The sequence below is a fragment of the Rhinoraja longicauda genome, chromosome 27 (assembly GCF_053455715.1).
Source record: "Rhinoraja longicauda isolate Sanriku21f chromosome 27, sRhiLon1.1, whole genome shotgun sequence".
NCBI lineage: Eukaryota > Metazoa > Chordata > Chondrichthyes > Rajiformes > Arhynchobatidae > Rhinoraja > Rhinoraja longicauda.
Genome location: NC_135979.1, coordinates 842,331 through 863,143, shown reverse-complemented (window position 1 = coordinate 863,143; position 20,813 = coordinate 842,331). Strand labels below are relative to the sequence as shown.

Here is a 20,813-nt window from a genome sequence, read left to right as displayed (position 1 = left end):
CCCATGGAGCTGGGCCACTGCCACAGGCTCGGTTATATCACCATTGCATCGTTCACTTCAGCTAATGGTCACGTGTACCGAGGTACAGTGAAAAGCTCTTGTTGCGTGCTAACCAGTCAGCGGAAAGACAATACATGATTACAATCTTGTATCCCTGAATGAGTAACATTGCTAACATGGGGCGGCACGGTGGCGCAGCGGGTAGCGCTGCTGCCTCACAGCGCCAAAGACCCGGGTTCCATCCCGACTACGGGTGCTGTCTGTACGGAGTTTGTACGTTCTCCCCGTGACCTGCGTGGGTTTTCTCCGGGTGCTCCGGTTTTCCCCCACACTCCAAAGACGTGCAGGTTTGTGGGTTAAATTGGCTTTGGTAAAATTGTAACTTGTCCCTAGTGTGTGTGGCAGTGTTAATGTACGGACATCGCTGTGGAATCACTGGGCCGGACGTTTCTGTGCGCTATCTCTAAAGTAAAGTAAAGTAATTGAAGCATAAGTACGTGTGGTTTCAGGTGGAGATAAGAATGGCGGAGGAGAAGAAGCACCGTGAGGCCCTGGCTGCCCATGTGCCGGAGTTTGTGCTGTTGCTGAGACCACACACGGTGTGGGAGAAGATGAGTGTCACACTCTCCTGCATCGTGCAAGGAACCCCTTCACCCAGCATCTCATGGTGAGAAACACTGCCAGAAATCTCCCTCCTACACCTCAGCTCAGACGGAATAGGAGCAGAATGAGGCCATTCGGCCCATCAAGTCTACTCCGCCATTCAATCATGGCTGATCTATCTCTCCCTCCTAATGAATGCTTGTTCTTCATCGTCACACACCGAAGCATAAAGCAATAAAACCAACAAAATTGTTGTAGTTTTGCACAAATTAACAGTAAATACACCCAGTTAATAGTTTTGAAAGCAGTCATTTCTTACCTCGAAGAAGCAAAACTGGGAAATACGGATGAATCGCAGGTCTGTACACACACAGCAAGTCAGCTGGCGGGAATGTTTACCGCCAATGACCCACGACCTGGGCACGCACAGTCGAGATACCAACCTCACTTATTCACTCCTGGGATGTGCGCATTATCATGATCATAAGTGATAGGAGCAGAATATAGACCATTCGGCCCATCTAGTCCACTCCGCCATTCAATCATGGCTGATCTATCTCTCCCTCCTAACCCCATTCTCCTGCCTTCTCCCCATAACCCCTGACACCCGCACTAATCAAGAATCTATCTATCTCTCCCTTAAAAATACCCACTGACTTGGCCTCCACAGCCACGTGTGGCAATGAATTCCACAGATTCACCACCTTCTGACTGAAAAAACTCCTCCTCATCTCCTTCCTGAAGGAATGTCCTTTAGTTTTGTCTGCTTCACAGCGAAATCTCCTCAAGGTGTGCCGACCGTGAAGAAATTGTCCTCCTCTCTCAGACGGGGGTTCTGCAACACCCTGGGTTTGGATGGCACGGTGGCGCAGCGGTAGAGTTGCTGCCTTACAGCGCTTACAGCGCCAGAGACCCGGGTTCCATCCTGACTACGGGTGCTGTCTGTACGGAGTTTGTACGTTCGCCCCGTGACCTGCGTGGGTTTTCTCCGATATCTAAGATTTCCTCCCACACTCCAAAGACGTTAACCTACAAAGATGTAGGTTAATTGGCTTGGTATAATTGTAAATTGTCCCTGGTGTGTGTAGGGTAGTGTTAGTGTGTGGGGATCGCTGGTCGGTGTGGACTCGGTGGGCCGAAGGTCCTGTTTCCACACTGTATCCCTAAACTAAACTAAACTAAACCAAACCCTCTCTCTGCTCGCCCTCTGTGATTCCTCCTGCTCTCCAACTTCACTGTTTATTATCAGCTCTTTCATTATCACGTCTTCCACAGCCAACAATGGACCATTGTGGGCTCCACCTTTCTTGAGTCATCAATGCCGGCTCTGATCTGTTCGGTACCTTTTCATATCTCTAGTTTCCCTCTCCCAAGACTTTCAGACTGAAGAAGGGTCTCGACCCAAAACGTCACCCATTCCTTTTCTCCAGAGATACTGCCTGTCCCACTGAGTTACTCCAGCACTTTGTGTCTTTCTTCAGTGTAAACCAGCATCTGCAGTTCCTTCCCACAGGAACGTTAATGCAGGTGGATTCCCACCTCTCCGTAAACCTAGGGAACGCGGACGATCAGGGAAGAGTTGGAAGACTCGGCAGGGCCGGCAGCCTCTGTGGAACTCCTCTCTCCACAGATGCTGCCTGACCCACGGAGTGTTTCCAACCCTCAATGGCTTTATTTCAGCTTTTCAGCATCTGCATTTTTTTACCATTGATATGCACGCTCTTCTGACAATAGACAATAGGTGCAGGAGGAGGCCATTCGGCCCTTCGAGCAAGCACCGCCATTCAACGTGATCATGGCTGATCATTCTCAATCAGTACCCCGTTCCTGCCTTCTCCCCATACCCCCTGACTCCGCTATCCTTAACAGTTGATCGGAACCTGATTAGGTTTTACTGGACCAAGTGGACCCATTGGGCCCAAACCTCTCCTGCATTGGTGCACTACCCTCTCCTCCCCCCCACCCCACCCCCTCCTTCCCCCCTCCCCTCTCTTCCCCTCACCCCCTCCCCTCCTTCCTCCCCTCCCCCCGCCCCTTCCCCCTCCCCCTCCCTCTTCCCCCCCCCCCCCCCCACCTCCCTACCTAGGAGATAGATTTAAACTTTAAAATGTGAATAACTTTAAAAATATATCACCGATTTCAATGAGCGGTCTTCCATTAGCACCAAAGGGACGACGGTGAGTAAGGTGGGCCTAACATTGCCGGGCTATCGTGCACCGTTTTGGCTCAGGAACAAACAAACGAGAGTTTTAGAACATAAACGATCAATCAACTGCTAATTTGATAATCTAATATCTGATAAGTATAAAATCAAATTAAAATTCTAAAAGTTAAAAAGATTAGTTTGTAATTGTTTCGAGGTCTCGGCACACCCCTGTATTGTGTTACAGGACGGTTGGATTGGGTTAGACAATAAGCCAGTTAATAGACAATAGACAATAGGTGCAGGAGGAGGCCATTCGGCCCTTCGAGCCAGCACCGCCATTCAATGTGATCATGGCTGATCATTCTCAATCAGTACCCCGTTCCTGCCTTCTCCCCATACCCCGTTTAATATTCCACACTCCAATCTCTCATTTGTCCATCTCCTCTTCACGCAGGGCTTTGGCGGGAGATGTACTGAGCGGATGTTGTCGATATTGTGCCACTTGGTGCCAACTTTAACATATCCTACGTTGTTTCTATCAGGAACAAGGATGGGATTCCGATCAAACCATCAGACGTACCTGGAAAATACACAATTGAGAACAAAATTGGTTTGCAGACACTGGAGATCAGCAGGTAATATGTTTGAGAATCTGTGGCAGTTATCACGTATCTTTCATGAACCAACCGGACGACAAAACGTATGAGAGTCAGAGGGTGGTGAATCTGTGGGACTCATTGCCACAGACGGCTGTGGAGGCCACAAGTCAGTGGGTATTTTTAAGGCAGAGATAGATAGATTCTTGATTAGTGCGGGTGTCAGGGGATATGGGGAGAAGGCAGGAGAATAGGGTTAGGAGGGAGAGATAGATCAGCCATAGACTGTAGACAGTAGGTGCAGGAGGAGGCCATTCAACCCTTTGAGCCAGCACCACTATTCACTGTGCTCATGGCTGAATTGAATGGCGGAGAGGACTCGATGGGCCGAATGGCCTAATTCTGCCCTATGACTTGTGAACTTTAGCTAGATGACAACAATATAACAGAAGATAACACATCAACAAGTTGCTCAGGTTTGGTCATAGAGTGATACATAGAGTGATACATAGAGTGATACATAGAACAGGCCCTTCGGCCCAACATGCCCACATCGACCAGCATGTCCCATCTACACTAGTCCCACCTGCCTGCGTTTGGTCCACATCCCTCTAAACCTGTCCTATCCATGTACCTGTCTAAATGTTTTCTAAATGTTGCAATAGTCCCAGCCTCAACTACCTCCCCCGGCAGCTCGTTCCATACACCCACCACCTTTTGTGTGAAAAAGGTACCCCTCAGATTCCTATTAAATCTTTCCACCTTCACCTTAACCCTCTGTCCTCTGGACCTCGTGCTCTCCGGTAGTGTTTGGAGGTCTGTTGGTAGATCGTCAGTGATAGGAGCAGAATTAGGCCATTCGGCCCATCAAGTCCACTCTGCCATTCAATCATGGCTGATCTATCTCTCCCTCCTAACCCCATTCTCCTGCCTTCTCCCCATAACCACTGACACCCGTACTAATCACGAATCTATCTATCTTTGCCTCAAAATATCTATTGACTTGTGGCCTCCACAACCATCTGTGGCAAAGAATCCCACAGATTCACCGCCCTCCGACTAAAGAAACTCCTCCTCATCTCCTTCCTAATGGAACGTCCCATAATTCTGACGCAAAGCCCTCTGGTCCTAGACTCCCATTATTTGAAGCATCCTCTCCACATCCACTGTATCCAGGCGTTCCTCGATCGTTTAACAGGAGACGTGAGGTTGCAGTAATGGGACCTTTCTGTTCTCCAGGTGCAGCCCAGTGGATTCTGGCCATTATTCTGTAGTGGCCTCAAATACCCACGGTGAGGCATCGTCCTACGCCACAGTCCTTGTGAACAGTAAGTCTCTCCCTCCTGACTCTCCGCTGGGAACAGGTTTGTGTGAGCCGGAGTCGATCCTGACCTCGGCCGCTGTCTGTGTGGAGTTTGTACGTTCTCCCCGTGACCGTGTGGGTTTCCTCTGGGTGCTCCTGTTTCCTCACACATCCCAAAGACGTGCGGGTTTGCAGATTAATTGGCCCCCTGTAAATTGCCTCTCAAATATAGGGAGTGGTTGAGAAGGTGGTACAACATGGAACTAGTGTGAACTTGTAATCTAAGGTCAGCATGGAATTGGTGGGCTGAAAGGCCTGTTCCCATGTTGTACGCTGACACAGAAGGCTGTGGAGGCCAAGTCAATGGAGATTTTTCCCAACCCAAAATGTCACCCATCCTTTTTTGTCAGAGATGCTGCCTGACCCGCTGAGTTACTCCAGCACTCTGTGAAACGTCACCTATCCATGTTCTCCACAGATGCTGCCTGACCCGCTGAGTTACTCCAGCACTCTGTGAAACGTCACCTATCCATGTTCTCCACAGATGCTGGCTGACCCGCTGAGTTACTCCAGCACTCTGCCTCTATCCTCCCACAGAAGTACGGATTTGTAGGTTAATCGGCCCTCTGGAAATTGCCCCATGTGTGTAGGGAGTGGATGGGAAAGTGGGATAACATGGACCTGGTGTGGACGGGTGGTCGATGGTTGGCGTGGACTCGGTGGGCCGAAGCTATTCCAACTGGTTATGCCACAAGGACTGGGAGGACACAGAATGATCGTGACTTTCACACAGAGGGTGGTGGGTGTACGGAACGAGCTGCCAGAGGAGGTAGTTGAGGCTGGGACTATCCCAACATTTAAGCAACATTTAGACAGGTACATGGATAGGACAGGTTTGGAGGGATATGGGCCAAATGTTGGTAGGTGGGACTAGTGTAGCTGGGACATGTTGGCCGGTGTGGGCAAGTTGGGCTGAAGGGCCTGTTTCCGTGCTGTATCACACCTTGTTTGTGGTGGGGTGGTTGAGTTGCCTGATGACAGCTGCCTGTGCAAGCTGTACGTATAACAGTGAGGATCTGATGCTGCTGCCAGTGTTCCTGATGCACTGTGTCTGTGCTGATTTACAGAGTACCAAGGCTCAGACGCTGGAGACACCATCCGTCTAGACTGTAAGTCTCTGTCTCACTCAAACGGCCGCTGTTAACCCTTACAATGCTGGGGCTGTGAAATGGGAACATTATGACTCAGCTCGATATAGGGTTCTGCTTGGGTTTAGGGTTACTATTGTCACGTGTACCGAGCGAGGTACAGTGAAAAGCTTGTGTTGCGTGCTAACCAGTCAGCGGAAAGACAATACGTGATTACAATCGAGCCGTCCACAGTGGACAGATACAGGATAAAAGGAATAACGTTCAGTGCAAGGTAAAGCCAGCAACGTCCGATTAAAGACAGTCCGAGGGTCACCAATGAGGTAGATAGTAGTTCAGCACTGCTCTCTGGTTGTGGTAGGATGGTTCAGTTGCCTGATAACAGCCGGGAAGAAACTGTCCCTGAATCTGGAGGTGTGCGTTTACACACTTCTGTACCTCTTGCCCGATGGGAGAGGGGAGAAAAAGAAAGTTAACGTTTCAGATCAAAGACCCTTTGTGGGAACATTCTTGCCTGATGGGAGTGGGGAGGAGGGAGTGGGCGAGGGGGCAAGGGGGCAAGGGGGCGAGGGGGCAAGGGGGCAAGGGGGCGAGGGGGAGCGGGCCTCTGTGTTGTAGCACAGCTCTGCGTGGTTGAGCGGTGATGTGTTACCGTGAGGCCGTCACTGGACGTTGTGTTTCTGCAGCAGCGCCGCCCGTGCCGGACGTGGACATCGTCCGTGGGTTTACAGCGGCCTCCCCCAACGAGGGCAGCTCCCTGACTCTCAGCTGCTGCTTCTCCACACCCCTCAACGCAGCACAGTCGGGGCAGGTGGTCTGGCTCCGGGACGGTCAGTGCTCCCCACCCCCCACACTCCCCATCCCCCCACACTCCCCACCCCCCACTCCCCACCCCCCACACTCCCCACCCCCCACACTCCCCCCCCCCCCCCACCTCCCCACACTCCCCACCCCCCACACTCCCCACCCCCCACTCCCCACCCCACACTCCCCACCCCCCACACTCCCCCAACTCTCCCCACCCCCCACCCCCCCACACTCCCCACCCCCCCCACCCCCCCACACTGTCTACTCTCCACGCCCACACAGTCTCCACACTGTCTACCCCCCCAACTCTCCCCACCCGCCACACCGTCTCCACCCCCCACACTGTCCCCACCCCCCACACCGACCCCACCCCCCACACTGACCCCACACTGACCCCACCCCCCACACCGTCCCCACCCCCCACACTGACCCCACCCCCCACACTGACCCCACCCCCCACACCGTCCCCACCCCCCACACTGACCCCACCCCCCACACTGACCCCACCCCCCACACCGACCCCACCCCGACCCCACCCCCCACATTGACCCCACCCCCCACACCGACCCCACCCCCCAACTGTCCTCACCCCCCACACTGTCCCCACCCCCCACACTGATCCCACACTGACCCCACCCCCCACACCATCCCCACCCCCCACACCGACCCCACCCCCCACACTGACCCCACACCGACCCCACCCCCCACACTGACCCCACCCCCCACACTGTCCCCACCCCCCACACTGACCCCACCCCCCACACTGACCCCACACCGACCCCACCCCCCACACTGACCCCACCCCCCACACTGACCCCACACTGACCCCACCCCCCACACTGACCCCACCCCCCACACTGTCCCCACCCCCCACACCGTCCCCACCCCCCACACTGTCCCCACCCCCCACACCGTCCCCACCCCCCACACTGACCCCACCCCCCACACTGTCCCCACCCCCCACACTGTCCCCACCCCCCACACGGACCCCACCCCCCACACGGACCCCACCCCCCACACTGACCCCACCCCCCACACTGTCCCCACCCCCCACACCGACCCCACCCCCCACACTGTCCCCACCCCCCACACTGACCCCACCCCCCACACCGACCCCACCCCCCACACTGACCCCACCCCCACACTGACCCCACACTGACCCCACCCCCCACACCGACCCCACCCCCCACACTGACCCCACACTGACCCCACCCCCCACACTGACCCCACACTGACCCCACCCCCCACACTGACCCCACACTGACCCCACCCCCCACACCGACCCCACCCCCCACACTGACCCCACACCGACCCCACCCCCCACACTGACCCCACCCCCCACACCATCCCCACCCCCCACACCGTCCCCACCCCGCACACCGTCCCCACCCCCCACACTGACCCCACACCGACCCCACCCCCACACTGACCCCACACTGACCCCACCCCCCACACCGTCCCCACCCCCCACACCGTCCCCACCCCCCACACTGACCCCACCCCCCACACTGACCCCACCCCCCACACTGACACCACCCCCCACACCGTCCCCACCCCCCACACTGACCCCACCCCCCACACTGACCCCACCCCCCACACCGACCCCACCCCCCACACTGTCCCCACCCCCCACACTGACCCCACCCCCCACACTGACCCCACCCCCCACACCGACCCCACCCCCCACCCCCCACACTGACCCCACCCCCCACACTGACCCCACCCCCCACACCGACCCCATCCCCCACCCCCCACACTGACCCCACCCCCCACACTGACCCCACCCCCCACACTGACCCCACCCCCCACACTGACCCCACCCCCACACTGACCCCACACCGTCCCCACCCCCCACACCATCCCCACCCCCCCACACTATCCCCACCCCCCACACTGACCCCACCCCCCACACCGACCCCACCCCCCACACTGACCCCACCCCCCACACTGACCCCACCCCCCACACTGACCCCACCCCCCACACTGACCCCACCCCCCACACTGACCCCACACCGTCCCCACCCCCCACACCGACCCCACCCCCCACACTGACCCCCACCCCCACACTGACCCCACACCGTCCCCACCCCCCACACCGTCCCCACCCCCCACACCGACCCCACCCCCCACACTGACCCCACCCCCCACACCATCCCCACCCCCCACACTGACCCCACCCCCCACACCATCCCCACCCCCCACACCATCCCCACCCCCCACACCGACCCCACCCCCCACACTGACCCCACCCCCCCACACCATCCCCACCCCCCACACTGACCCCACCCCCCACACCGACCCCACCCCCCACACTGACCCCACCCCCCACACTGACCCCACACCATCCCCACCCCCCACACCGTCCCCACCCCCCACACTGACCCCACCCCCCACACCATCCCCACCCCCCACACCGACCCCACCCCCCACACTGACCCCACCCCCCACACCATCCCCACCCCCCACACCGACCCCACCCCCTACACTGACCCCACCCCCCACACTGACCCCACCCCCCACACCATCCCCACCCCCCCACACTGACCCCACCCCCCACACCATCCCCACCCCCCACACCATCCCCACCCCCCCACACTGACCCCACCCCCCACACCATCCCCACCCCCCCACACTATCCCCACTGTCCACCCTGTGACTCACTCCATCAGGGTCTGTTCCATGTGGCTCCAGCACGTTGTGGGCCCTGGTGCTGCCGGCTCCAGCAGTTGCAGGGGGTCAGGGTGTGACGATGGGGCCACTGGTGTTGGGCTGTGGCCATTGATGTGGTGACTGTACTTGCAGGTGCTCTGCTGAAGGAGTCTCCTTTGGTGAAGATTGACACGTCCGCTCACTCCACCCAGCTCACTCTCGCTCACATCTACAAGGAAGACGAGGGCTTGTACTCGGTCTGTCTCTTCACACCGACCGCGTGTAAGGAGCACAGCGGATACGTGTTTGTCAGAGGTATGAACCACCCACAATACCCTGCTCCAACACTGCTCACGAGGGCGTTCAACCTGCTCGTTAAACACAAGCCGCTGGGACCGAGAGTGCTGGAGTAACTCAGCGGGTCAGGCAGCATCTGTGGAGAACATGGATAGGTGACGTTTCACAGAGTGGTCTCTGGCCAACCTCAAGAAGGGTCCCAACATGAAACGTCACCTGTCCATGTTCTCCACAGATGCTGCCTGACCCGCTGAGTTCCTCCAGCACTCTGTGTTTTGCTCATGGTTCCAGCTTCTGCAGTTCCATGCATCTCCAGTAAACCCCTCTGCTGTGTATGAACGTGTTCACTTGCGATGGGTCAGCTGACTTAGGCACCATCTCCTGCGGGCGGCACGGTGACGCAGCGGGTAGACCTGCTGCCTCGCGGCCCCAGAGACCCGGGTTCCATCCCGACCACGGGCGCTGTCTGTGCGGAGTTTGCACGTTCTCCCCGTGACCTGCGTGGGTTTTCTCCGGGTGCCCCGGTTTCCTCCCAAATGCCAAAGACGTGCGGGTTTGTTGGTTAATTGGCTTTGGTGTAAATGTAAATGTCCGCAGTGTGTGTAGGATAGTGTTAATGTGCGGGGATCGCTGGTCGGCACGGTGTAGATGGGCCGAAGGGCCTGTTTCCGTGCTGTATCTGCAAACTAAAACCTCCAACTTGCGGTCACAGACGCGGTGGCAGCAGCCCCCGGAGCAGCGGGATCGCCGCTGGACGTGGAATGTCGGGATGTCCACAGGGATTACGTGCTGGTCGTGTGGACAGCGCCCAGCGCCGATGGAGGGAGCGCCGTGACCGGCTACCTCATCGACAGGTGGGCAGTGAGCAAACGTGGCCCCCTCACACAGACGAGTGTACGGGCCCCACACCCCCATACATGGGCCCCCCCTCCCTAGGGCCCCACCCCCCCTCCCTAGGGCCCCACCCCCCCCTCCCTAGGGCCCCACCCCCCCTCCCTGGGGCCCCACCCCCCCCTCCCTGTGACCCCCACCCCCCCCTCCCTAGGGCCCCACCCCCCCTCCCTAGGGCCCCACCCCCCCTCCCTAGGGCCCCACCCCCCCTCCCTAGGGCCCCACCCCCCTCCCTGGGGCCCCACCCCCCCCCTCCCTGTGACCCCCACACCCCCCCTCCCTAGGGCCCCACCCCCCGGTACATGCCCCCCCTTCCTAGGGCCCCACCCCCCCCTCCCTAGGGCCCCACCCCCCCTCCCTAGGGCCCCACCCCCCCTCCCTAGGGCCCCACACCCCCTCCCTGGGGATCATCACCCCCCTCCCTGCGACCCCCCCTCCCTGGGGCCCCACACGGACGGGCTTCAGCCCTCCCTTACCTGGGCCCCAGTCCCCCCTCCCCCTCTGACCCCACACCCCCCCTCCCCCCTCCCTGTGACCCCACCCCCCCCTCCCTGTGACCCCCACACCCCCCCCCCCTGGGGTCCCACGGAGCCCCACTGGGTGGGAACCCGGTCAGCAGTTGATAGGCTATTGGAGCAAATTCGGCCATTCAGCCCATCGAGTCCACTCCGTCATGGCTGATCTAGCTCCCCCCTCTCAACCCCATTCTCCTGCCTTCTCCCCATAACCCCTGACACCAAGGGTCCTGGTTGACATCAGTGCACAGCCATGTTGTTTAGTGGGGGCTGCAGAAGAGGGGTGTCGGGACCAGTACACACTGCTTTAGGTTTGTGGCTTTGTTGTTTTTGCCTTTGAGATCTAAGGGGACTGAGAGGGACCGTTGGGAAGGTCATTGCACGCTTTGTAACTGTGTTGCTGCCCTTTACGTAGTGACTCTTTGCATACCCTGTGTGCGGGACACAACACGCCACGTGTGATAATAACGCATCGATCACTGGGAGCCGTTAGTCCAGTGGGTAACTCTGCAGCCATTATTCAGGCTTGGCTGGTCAACTCTCCGGCCACAAGTGGACCCTGGACATTCCATCCGTGCCAGGGTCAGCTGGGTCAACTAAACGGCAGAAACATATCCACACTACGTCTGCCCTGTTAATAACTGCATTAACTAGCAGAGAAGGGCGACGTGGTGGTGCAGCGGGTGGAGCTGCTGCCTCACAGCGCCAGAGACCCAGGTTCAATCCTGACCACGGGCGCTGTCTGTACGGAGTTTGTACGTTCTTCCTGTGACCTGCGTGGGTTTTCTCCGGGTGCCCTGGTTCCCTCCCACACTCCAAAGACGTGCAGGTTTGGAGTTTAATTGTCTTCTGTAAATTGCTCCTAGTGTGTAGGATATAGAACTGGTATGAATGGATGACGGCTGGCCAGCACGGACGCTGTGGGCCGAAGGGCCTGTTTCCGGGCTGTATCTCTAGATCGAACTAAAAGAACAAGTTGTTAATGTCATGTCAAAGTGACGTTCATCTGTGCAACACCTTACATAGAACATAGAACATAGAACAGAGAACAGTACAGCACAGAAACAGGCCCTTCGGCCCACAATGTCCGTGCTCAACATGACGCCACGTTAAACTAATCCCCTCTGCCTGCACGTGATCCATACCCCTCCACTCCCTGCGTATCCATGTGCCTGTCCTAAAGCCTCCTACACACCACTACTGTACCTGCCTCCACCCCACCCCTGGCAGTGCGTTCCAGGCCCCCACCACCCCACCCCTGGCAGTGCGTTCCAGGCCCCCACCACCCCACCCCTGGCAGTGCGTTCCAGGCCCCCACCACCCCACCCCTGGCAGTGCGTTCCAGGCCCCCACCACCCCACCCCTGGCAGTGCGTTCCAGGCCCCCACCACCCCACCCCTGGCAGTGCGTTCCAGGCCCCCACCACCCTCTGTGTAAAAACACTTGCCCCTCACATCCCCACACAACTTGGCCCGCCTCACCTTGAACGTATGCCCTCTAGTCTTTGATATTTTCCACCGTGCGGGAAAGGTTCTGTCTGATGGGGCGGATGTGGAGAGGATGTTTCCACCACTGGGAGAGTCCAGGACCAGAGGGCACAGCCTCAGAATTAAAGGACGTTCTCTTAGGAAGGAGGTGAGGAGGAATTTCTTTAGCCAGAGGGTGGTGAATCTGTATGATTCATTGCCACAGACGGCTGTGGAGCCTGCCAATTAATATTTTGAAGGCAGAGATTGACAGATTGTTGATCAGTGCGGGTGTCAGGGGTTATGGGGAGAAGGCAGGAGAATGGGGTTAGGAGGGAGAGATAGATCGGCCATGATTGAATGGTGGAGTGGACTTGATGGGCCGAATGGCCTAATTCTGCTCCTATCACTGATGAACTATGCCTCTCATAATGTTGCCTTGCAAATGAAGGTTGGGCCCAGAGAGAGGCCTGGCTTGTTTCAGTGAGTGTGTTGTCGTGTGGTTCTAGGAAGGAGGTGGGCAGTGAGGAGTGGGTTCAGTGCAACGACATCCCGGAGAAGGTGTGCAAGTTTCCAGCCGTGGGTCTGATGGAAAACCACACGTACCAGTTCCGTGTTCGAGCTGTGAACGGAGCGGGGATCAGCCGTGCATCACGCGTGTCAGAGCCTGTGACCATGATCGACCACACGGCAGCCAGCAGGATCATACGTGTGTATCTCCCCCACCCCTCCCCCAGCCCCACTACACCTCTCCCCACCCCCCACCCCTCCCCCAGCCCCTCCCCCAGCCCCACCACACCTCTCCCCACCCCCACCCCTCTCCCCCACCCCTCCCCCAGCCCCACCACACCTCTCCCCACCCCCAACCCCTCTCCCCACCCCCAACCCCTCTCCCCACCCCCCACCCCTCCCCCAGCCCCACTACACCTCTCCCCACCCCCCACCCCTCCCCCAGCCCCTCCCCCAGCCCCACCACACCTCTCCCCACCCCCAACCCCTCTCCCCACCCCCCACCCCTCTCCCCACCCCCCACCCCCCACCCCTCCCCCAGCCCCACTACACCTCTCCCCACCCCCAACCCCTCTCCCCAACCCCTCCCCAGCCCCACCACACCTCTCCCCACCCCCCCACCCCTCTCCCCAACCCCTCTCCCCCAACCCCTCTCCCCAACCCCTCCCCCAGCCCCACTACACCTCTCCCCACCCCCAACCCCTCCCCCCACCCCCCACCCCAACCCCTCCCCAGCCCCACCACACCTCTCCCCACCCCCAACCCCTCTCCCCAACCCCTCTCCCCCAACCCCTCTCCCCAACCCCTCTCCCCACCCCTCCCCCAGCCCCACTACACCTCTCCCCACCCCCCACCCCTCCCCCAGCCCCACTACACCTCTCCCCACCCCCCACCCCTCTCCCCAACCCCTCTCCCCCACCCCTCCCCCAGCCCCACTACACCTCTCCCCACCCCCCACACCTCTCCCCACCCCTCCCCCAGCCCCACTACACCTCTCCCCACCCCTCTCCCCAACCCCTCTCCCCCACCCCTCCCCCAGCCCCACCACACCTCTCCCCACCCCCCACCCCTCTCCCCAACCCCTCTCCCCCACCCCTCCCCCAGCCCCACTACACCTCTCCCCACCCCCAACCCCTCTCCCCAACCCCTCCCCAGCCCCACCACACCTCTCCCCACCCCCCACCCCTCTCCCCAACCCCTCTCCCCCACCCCTCCCCCAGCCCCACTACACCTCTCCCCACCCCTCTCCCCAACCCCTCTCTCCCACCCCTCCCCCAGCCCCACTACACCTCTCCCCACCCCCCACCCTTCTCCCACACCCATCCCCCCACCCTCTCCCACAACCCTCACTCAACCCTCTCCCTCACCCCTCTCCCTCACCCCTCTCCCCCACCCCCACCCCCACCCCACCCCAACCCCTCACCCCAACTCTCCCACCACCCTATCCCCATCCCCACCCCTCTCCACTCCCTCCACCCCTCTCCCCATCCGCACCCCTTCCCCCACCCCTCTCGCCTCTCCCCTCTCCCCATCCCACCTCCCAACCCTTCTCCCCACCCCTCCCGCACCCTCTCCCACAACCCTCCCTCACAACTCTCCCCCACCCCCACCCCACCCCAACCCCTCTCCCCCACCCTCCCCCCACCCTCTCCCCACCCCTCCCCCCACCCTCTCCCCTCTTCCCAACCCTCCCCCCACGCCTCTCCCTCCACCCCTCTCCCCATCCCCACCCTCCCCCTGGGTGGCTGGGCGTGGGGTAGCTGGGCGTGGGGTAGCTGGGTGTGGGGCAGCTGGGGGTGGGGTAGCTGGGGGTGGGGTAGTGGGGTAGCTGGGGGTGGGGTAGCTGGGGGTGGGGTAGCTGGGGGTGGGGTAGCTGGGGGTGGGGTAGTGGGGTAGCTGGGTGTGGGGCAGCTGGGGGTGGGGTAGCTGGGTGTGGGGCAGCTGGGGGTGGGGTAGCTGGGGGTGGGGTAGCTGGGGGTGGGGTAGTGGGGTAGCTGGGGGTGGGGTAGCTGGGTGTGGGGCAGCTGGGGGTGGGGTAGCTGGGGGTGGGGTAGTGGGGTAGCTGGGGGTGCGTTGCTGGGCGTGGGGTAGTTGGGCGTGGAATGGCTGGGTGATTAATCTGTGTCCGTTGCCATCGGCAGGGATCTGGACGGATCGGGGTGAGATCGTTGTCACCAAAGACGAGCTTGAAGGTGAGCTGGAGTGTAGAGTTCGTGTATCTGTCCCGACCGGCCCTGTATCAATGGTGCCCATTGCAGGGGGTGTGGAGGGACAAAGCACTATGTGGTACGGTGGTGCAGCAGGTAGTGCTGCTGCCTCCCAGCGCCAGAGACCCGGGTTCCATCCTGATCTCGGGTGCTGTCTGTGTGGAGTTTGCACGTTGTCCTTGCGACGCTGTGGGTTTTCTCCTGGGCGCTCCGGTTTCCTCCCACATCCAAAGACGTGCAGTTTGTAGGTTAATTGGCTCGGTAAAAATGATGGTTTGTCCCAGGTGCCTGATGGACTGTGCTAGTGTGTGGGGATCGCTGGTCGGCACAAACTCAGTGGGCCGAAGGGCCTGCTTCCACACTGTAGCTCTAAAGTCTAAACCTAAACTCAACCCGGGTTCGATCCTGACTTCGGGTGCTGTCTGTGTGGAGTTTGCAAGTTCTCCCTGTGACTGCGTGGGTTTCCTCCGGGTGCTCTGGTCCCCTCCCACATCCCAAACGGGTTTGCAGGTTGATCGGCCCCCTGTAAATTGCCCCCATGTGTGCAGGGGGATGGGAAAGTGGGATAACGTAGATCTAGTGTGAACGAGTGATCACCGGTCGGCACGGACTCGATGGGCTGAAGGGCCTGTTTCCACACTGTGTCTAAACTAGACTAGTGTACGGGGTGATCGCCGGTCGGCACGGACTCGATGGGCTGAAGGGCCTGTTTCCACGCTGTGTCTAAACTAGACTAGACTGAACTGCCGCTGGTGTTTTGCAGGAGACGTACGTATCCCACTGCCCCCGAGCCAGCCTCGAGTGACCGAGGTGGGACAGAACTTCGCTGCCCTTGGCTGGAACGAGCCGGACCCTCGAGGCCGAGAGCCCCTCACCTACTGTGTGGAGAAGGTGATCATTACTGCGGTGTCTGGGGTCTCAGGGGGGAGGCAGGAGAACGGGGTTAGGAGGGAGAGATAGATAGAAACAAACATAGAAAATAAGTGCAGTAGACCGTTCGGCCCTTCGAGCCAGCACTGCCATTCATTAGGATCATGGCTGATCATCCACAATCAGTACCCCGTTCCTGCTTTCTCCCCACATCTCTTGATTCCATTAGATCTAAGAGCTAAATCTAACTCTCTGTTGAAAACATCCAGTGAATTGTCCTCCACTGTGGCAGAGAATTCCACAGATTCACAACTCTCTGGGTGAAAAGGTTTTTCCTCATCTCAGTCCTAAATGGCCGACCCCTTATTCTTAAACTGTGGCCCCTTGTTCTGGACTCCCCCAACATCTGGAACATATTTCCTGCATCTAGCGTGTCCAATCCCTTAAGAATGTTATATGTTTCTATAAGATCCCCTCTCATCCTTCTAAATTTCAGCGAATACAAGCCCAGTCGACCCATTCTTTCATCAGATGTCAGATCAGCCACGATTGAATGGCAGAGTAGACTTGATGGACCGAATGGCCTCATTCTGTTCCTGTCACTATGAGCTCACAAACAAGCACCGGCAGTGCAAGGCCCAGCCATCGTCACTGCCCACATGTGGCCCCAAGCCTCTGACCGCAGGAGCTGACTGACCACAGCATCGCATCATTACCTGGTCAGTCATTAGTTTATTGTCACGTGTACTGAGGTACAGTGAAAAGCTGTTGTTGCGTGCTAACCACTCAGTGGAAAGACCACACATGATTACCATCGAGCTGCCCACAGTGTACAGATACATGATAATAAAGAGAATAATGTATCATGCAAGATAAAGCAGGTAAAGTCCGATCAAGGATAGTCCGAGGGTCACCAATGAGGTAGATAGTAGTTCAGCACTGCTCTCTGGTTGTGGTAGGATGGTTCAGTTGCCTGATAACAGCCGGGAAGAAACTGTCCCTGAATCTGGAGGTGTGCGTTTACACACTTCTGTACCTCTTGCTCGATGGGAGAGGGGAGAAGAGGGAGTGGCCGGGGTGAGACTGGTCCTTGATGATGCTGCTGGCCTTGCCGAGGCAGCGCGAGGTGTAAACCTCCTCTATTGTTTGGGCAGCGGGAAAGGAATTCCGATCTGACCCAAAAATAAATAGTTACTCACATCCTGCACAACTTAAAACATTGTCTTCATTAACTTACAGCAGTGCACAAGGCAAAGTATTCCTGAAATGGTGGATGTGAAACGGCAGCAAAGTCCATCTATTTAAAATGAACTTCATCTAAATTATCCATCCAGATTGTCACAGTTGGGCAGGTCCATAAACACAAATGCACATAGATAATATATAACAATATATTCAATAAAACAATTCATTAATAACTGTAATGCCAGGTAACCAGAATAGTGCAAAAAACATCGCCTGTCGTGCAACAAAAGACACCGACCAGAGAAGATTCCCTCTGGTGATGCAGCCTGATCCATGGAGCTCCCCAGCAGTTTGACAGACACAGAGTGCTGGAGTAACTCAGCGGGTCAGGCAGCATCTGTGGAGAGAAGGAATGGGTAACGTTTCGGGTCGAGACCCTTCTTCAGACTGGTTAGGGATAAGGGAACCGAGAGGTATTTGTTTAAACCAGCATCTGCAGTTCAATAGACAACAGACAATAGGTGCAGGAGTAGGCCATTCGGCCCTTCGAGCCAGCACCGCCATTCAATGTGATCATGGCTGATCATTCTCAATCAGTACCCCGTTCCTGCCTTCTCCCCATACCCCCTGACTCCGCTATCCTTAAGAGCTCTATCCAGCTCTCTCTTGAATGCATTCAGAGAATTGGCCTCCACTGCCTTCTGAGGCCGAGAATTCCACAGATTCACAACTCTCTGACTGAAAAAGTTTTTCCTCATCTCAGTTCTAAATGGCCGACCACTTATTCTTAAACTGTGGCCCCTGGTTCTGGACTCCCCCAACATTGGGAACATGTTTCCTGCCTCTAACGTGTCCAACCCCTTAATAATCTTATATGTTTCGATAAGATCTCTGGAGAACATGGATAGGTGACATTTCAGGGTCTGAAGAAGAGTTAGTCTGAAGAAGTGACCCAACCCAAAACGTCACCTATCCATGTTCTCCACAGATGCTGCCTGACCCGCTGAGTTACTCCAGCACTCTGTGTCTTTTTCGTTACATGAATACTTCTGCATCACGCTGAGTTATGTCCTGAGTGCCAACTGTATCCTGAATCAGGATTGCAATATAGCTATTTAATATTTAGTATTAAATAAGTTCATAACTTCCAATGGTAGCAGTGAGATGAGAGTGTGGCCAGGGTGGTGTGGGTCAGTGAGAGTGTGGCCAGGGTGGTGTGGGTCAGTGAGAGTGTGGCCAGGGTGGTGTGGGTCAGTGAGAGTGTGGCCAGGGTGGTGTGGGTCAGTGAGAGTGTGGCCAGGGTGGTGTGGGTCAGTGAGAGTGTGGCCAGGGTGGTGTGGGTCAGTGAGAGTGTGGCCAGGGTGGTGTGGGTCAGTGAGAGTGTGGCCAGGGTGGTGTGGGTCAGGGTGGTGTGGGTCAGTGAGAGTGTGGCCAGGGTGGTGTGGGTCAGTGAGAGTGTGGCCAGGGTGGTGTGGGTCAGTGAGAGTGTGGCCAGGGTGGTGTGGGTCAGTGAGAGTGTGGCCAGGGTGGTGTGGGTCAGGGTGGTGTGGGGTCAGTGAGAGTGTGGCCAGGGTGGTTGTGGGTCAGTGTGAGTGTGGGCCAGGGTGGTGTGGGTCAGTGAGATTGTGGTCAGGGTGGTGTGGGTCAGTGAGATTGTGGTCAGGGTGTGGGTCAGTGTGATGTGGGCCAGGGTGGTGTGGGTCAGTGAGATTGTGGTCAGGGTGGTGTGGGTCAGTGAGATTGTGGTCAGGGTGGTGTGGGTCAGTGAGAGTGTGGCCAGGGTGGTGTGGGTCAGGGTGGTGTGGGTCAGGGTGGTGTGGGTCAGTGAGAGTGTGGCCAGGGTGGTGTGGGTCAGTGAGAGTGTGGCCAGGGTGGTGTGGGTCAGGGTGGTGTGGGTCAGGGTGGTGTGGGTCAGTGGTGATGTGGGTCAGTGGTGATGTGGGCGTCTTTCTTTGGTATCAGTCAACACCTGCAGTTCCTTATTATCACATCCTTTGTTTTGTGCTGACGTCTATGATCTGTACAAATGGTTGTGTACATAAATAACTAACCACAGTTCATGTTGAGCGTTTCCGTTCTGTTCCTCTGCAGTGTGTTGTGGACAGCGGCAGCTGGCAGCTAGTGAACCTGGACATTACAGTCAGCTGCCCCAGGTTTGCTGTGACTGAGCTGGACAAGGGGAAGGTGTACACCTTCCGAGTGCGATCCGTCAACAAGTATGGGATCAGTCAGCCATCTCCACCTTCCCAGGGCATCTCATTTGGAGAGACACCAGGTAACGTCACACAACTGCCTCGACCATCAGTTGTGTAGGAAGGAACTGCAGATGCTGGTTTAAAGCAAAGATAGACACAAATTGCTGGAGTAACTCAGACACCTGGATAGGTGACGTTTCACAGAGTGCTGGAGTAACTCAGCGGGTCAGGCAGCATCTGTGGAGAACATGGATAGGTGACGTTTCACAGAGTGCTGGAGTAACTCAGCGGGTCAGGCAGCATCTCTATCTCACCCAAAACACCACCTATCGATGTTCTCCAGAGATGCTGCCTGACCAGCTGAGTTACTCCAGCACTCTGTGCCTTTTTTTTGTGAACCAGCATCTGCAGATCCTTGTTTTTAATTGTAACGGTGTGTGTTTCTTAGAATGATGTGGAGGGAACTGAGGGAAGCTGTTGACGGGGTTAATCGTGGTTATGGGGACCTGAAGTAACCAGCGTTAACTAGTCACCATCTCCACTGATCACTGTATCATCTGCCTGTCACTGGCACTGATTCAGGCAACTGAACCATCCTACCACAACCAGAGAGCAGTGCTGAACTACTGTCTACCTCATTGGTGACCCTCGGACTATCCTTGATCGGACTTTACTGGCCTTAACTTGCACTAAACACTATTCCCTTATCCTGTAACTGTGCATTCTGCTGACTGGTTAGCTAGCGACCAAAGCTGTTCACTGTACCTCGCTCGGTACACGTGACCATAAACTAAGCCGAGTCTTTGTTTGGCCCTCAGCTGCTCCCGCCGCCCCCCACAACGTTGTGCCCGTGCGTGACACCAGGACCTCTGTGCAGCTCCTGTGGGACGGGCCTGACGATGAGGATGGACTGATTGGGTTCTACGTTTACGCTTGCCAAGTTGGGACCAACAACTGGGAGATCTGCAACAATAAACCAGTGGATTCAAAGAGGTCGGGATTGCATTTAACTGGAATAAAACCAGACCTGTGTAATCAATGGAAGGATAGAGTCAGTGGGTGAGAGAGTTGTTTCAATATGAACGGTTCAGGATGTTAGACGTGTATTCTGGGAGATTAGAAGAACGAGGCTGGTCTGATTGAAGCTTGCGAGGTTTTCTTCAGGGTGGGTGACCAAGGTTGGTGTGGAGATGGTTCCACAAGTGGCTCAGTCTCGGGTGGGTGGGAGAGGGAGCAAGATTAAGGGACTCTCATTAAAAACTCAGGGGTTTTGGGGTTTCTTAGAGTCATAGAGTGGCAGGTCGGCACGGTGGCACAGCGGTAGAGTTGCTGCCTTACAGTGCTTGCAGCGCCGGAGACCCAGGTTCAATCCCCACTACGGGTGCTGTCTGTACGGAGTTTGCACGTTCTCCCCGTGACCACCTG

The 20,813-nt window shown here is 57.4% G+C and overlaps 1 protein-coding gene across 1 annotated transcript in view; it reads left to right on the top strand.

Annotated features, from left to right (window-relative positions):
• Nucleotides 1–20,813, top strand: part of LOC144606614 (myomesin-3-like) — a 44,414-nt gene that overhangs the window by 1,917 nt on the left and 21,684 nt on the right. The window contains 12 exon segments of the mRNA XM_078422885.1: nucleotides 510–667; nucleotides 3,292–3,384; nucleotides 4,585–4,673; nucleotides 5,776–5,817; nucleotides 6,483–6,626; nucleotides 9,406–9,567; nucleotides 10,262–10,403; nucleotides 12,931–13,130; nucleotides 15,073–15,123; nucleotides 15,902–16,029; nucleotides 19,285–19,468; nucleotides 20,207–20,381. Of these exon segments, the coding sequence (XP_078279011.1) occupies nucleotides 510–667; nucleotides 3,292–3,384; nucleotides 4,585–4,673; nucleotides 5,776–5,817; nucleotides 6,483–6,626; nucleotides 9,406–9,567; nucleotides 10,262–10,403; nucleotides 12,931–13,130; nucleotides 15,073–15,123; nucleotides 15,902–16,029; nucleotides 19,285–19,468; nucleotides 20,207–20,381 (1,568 nt within the window).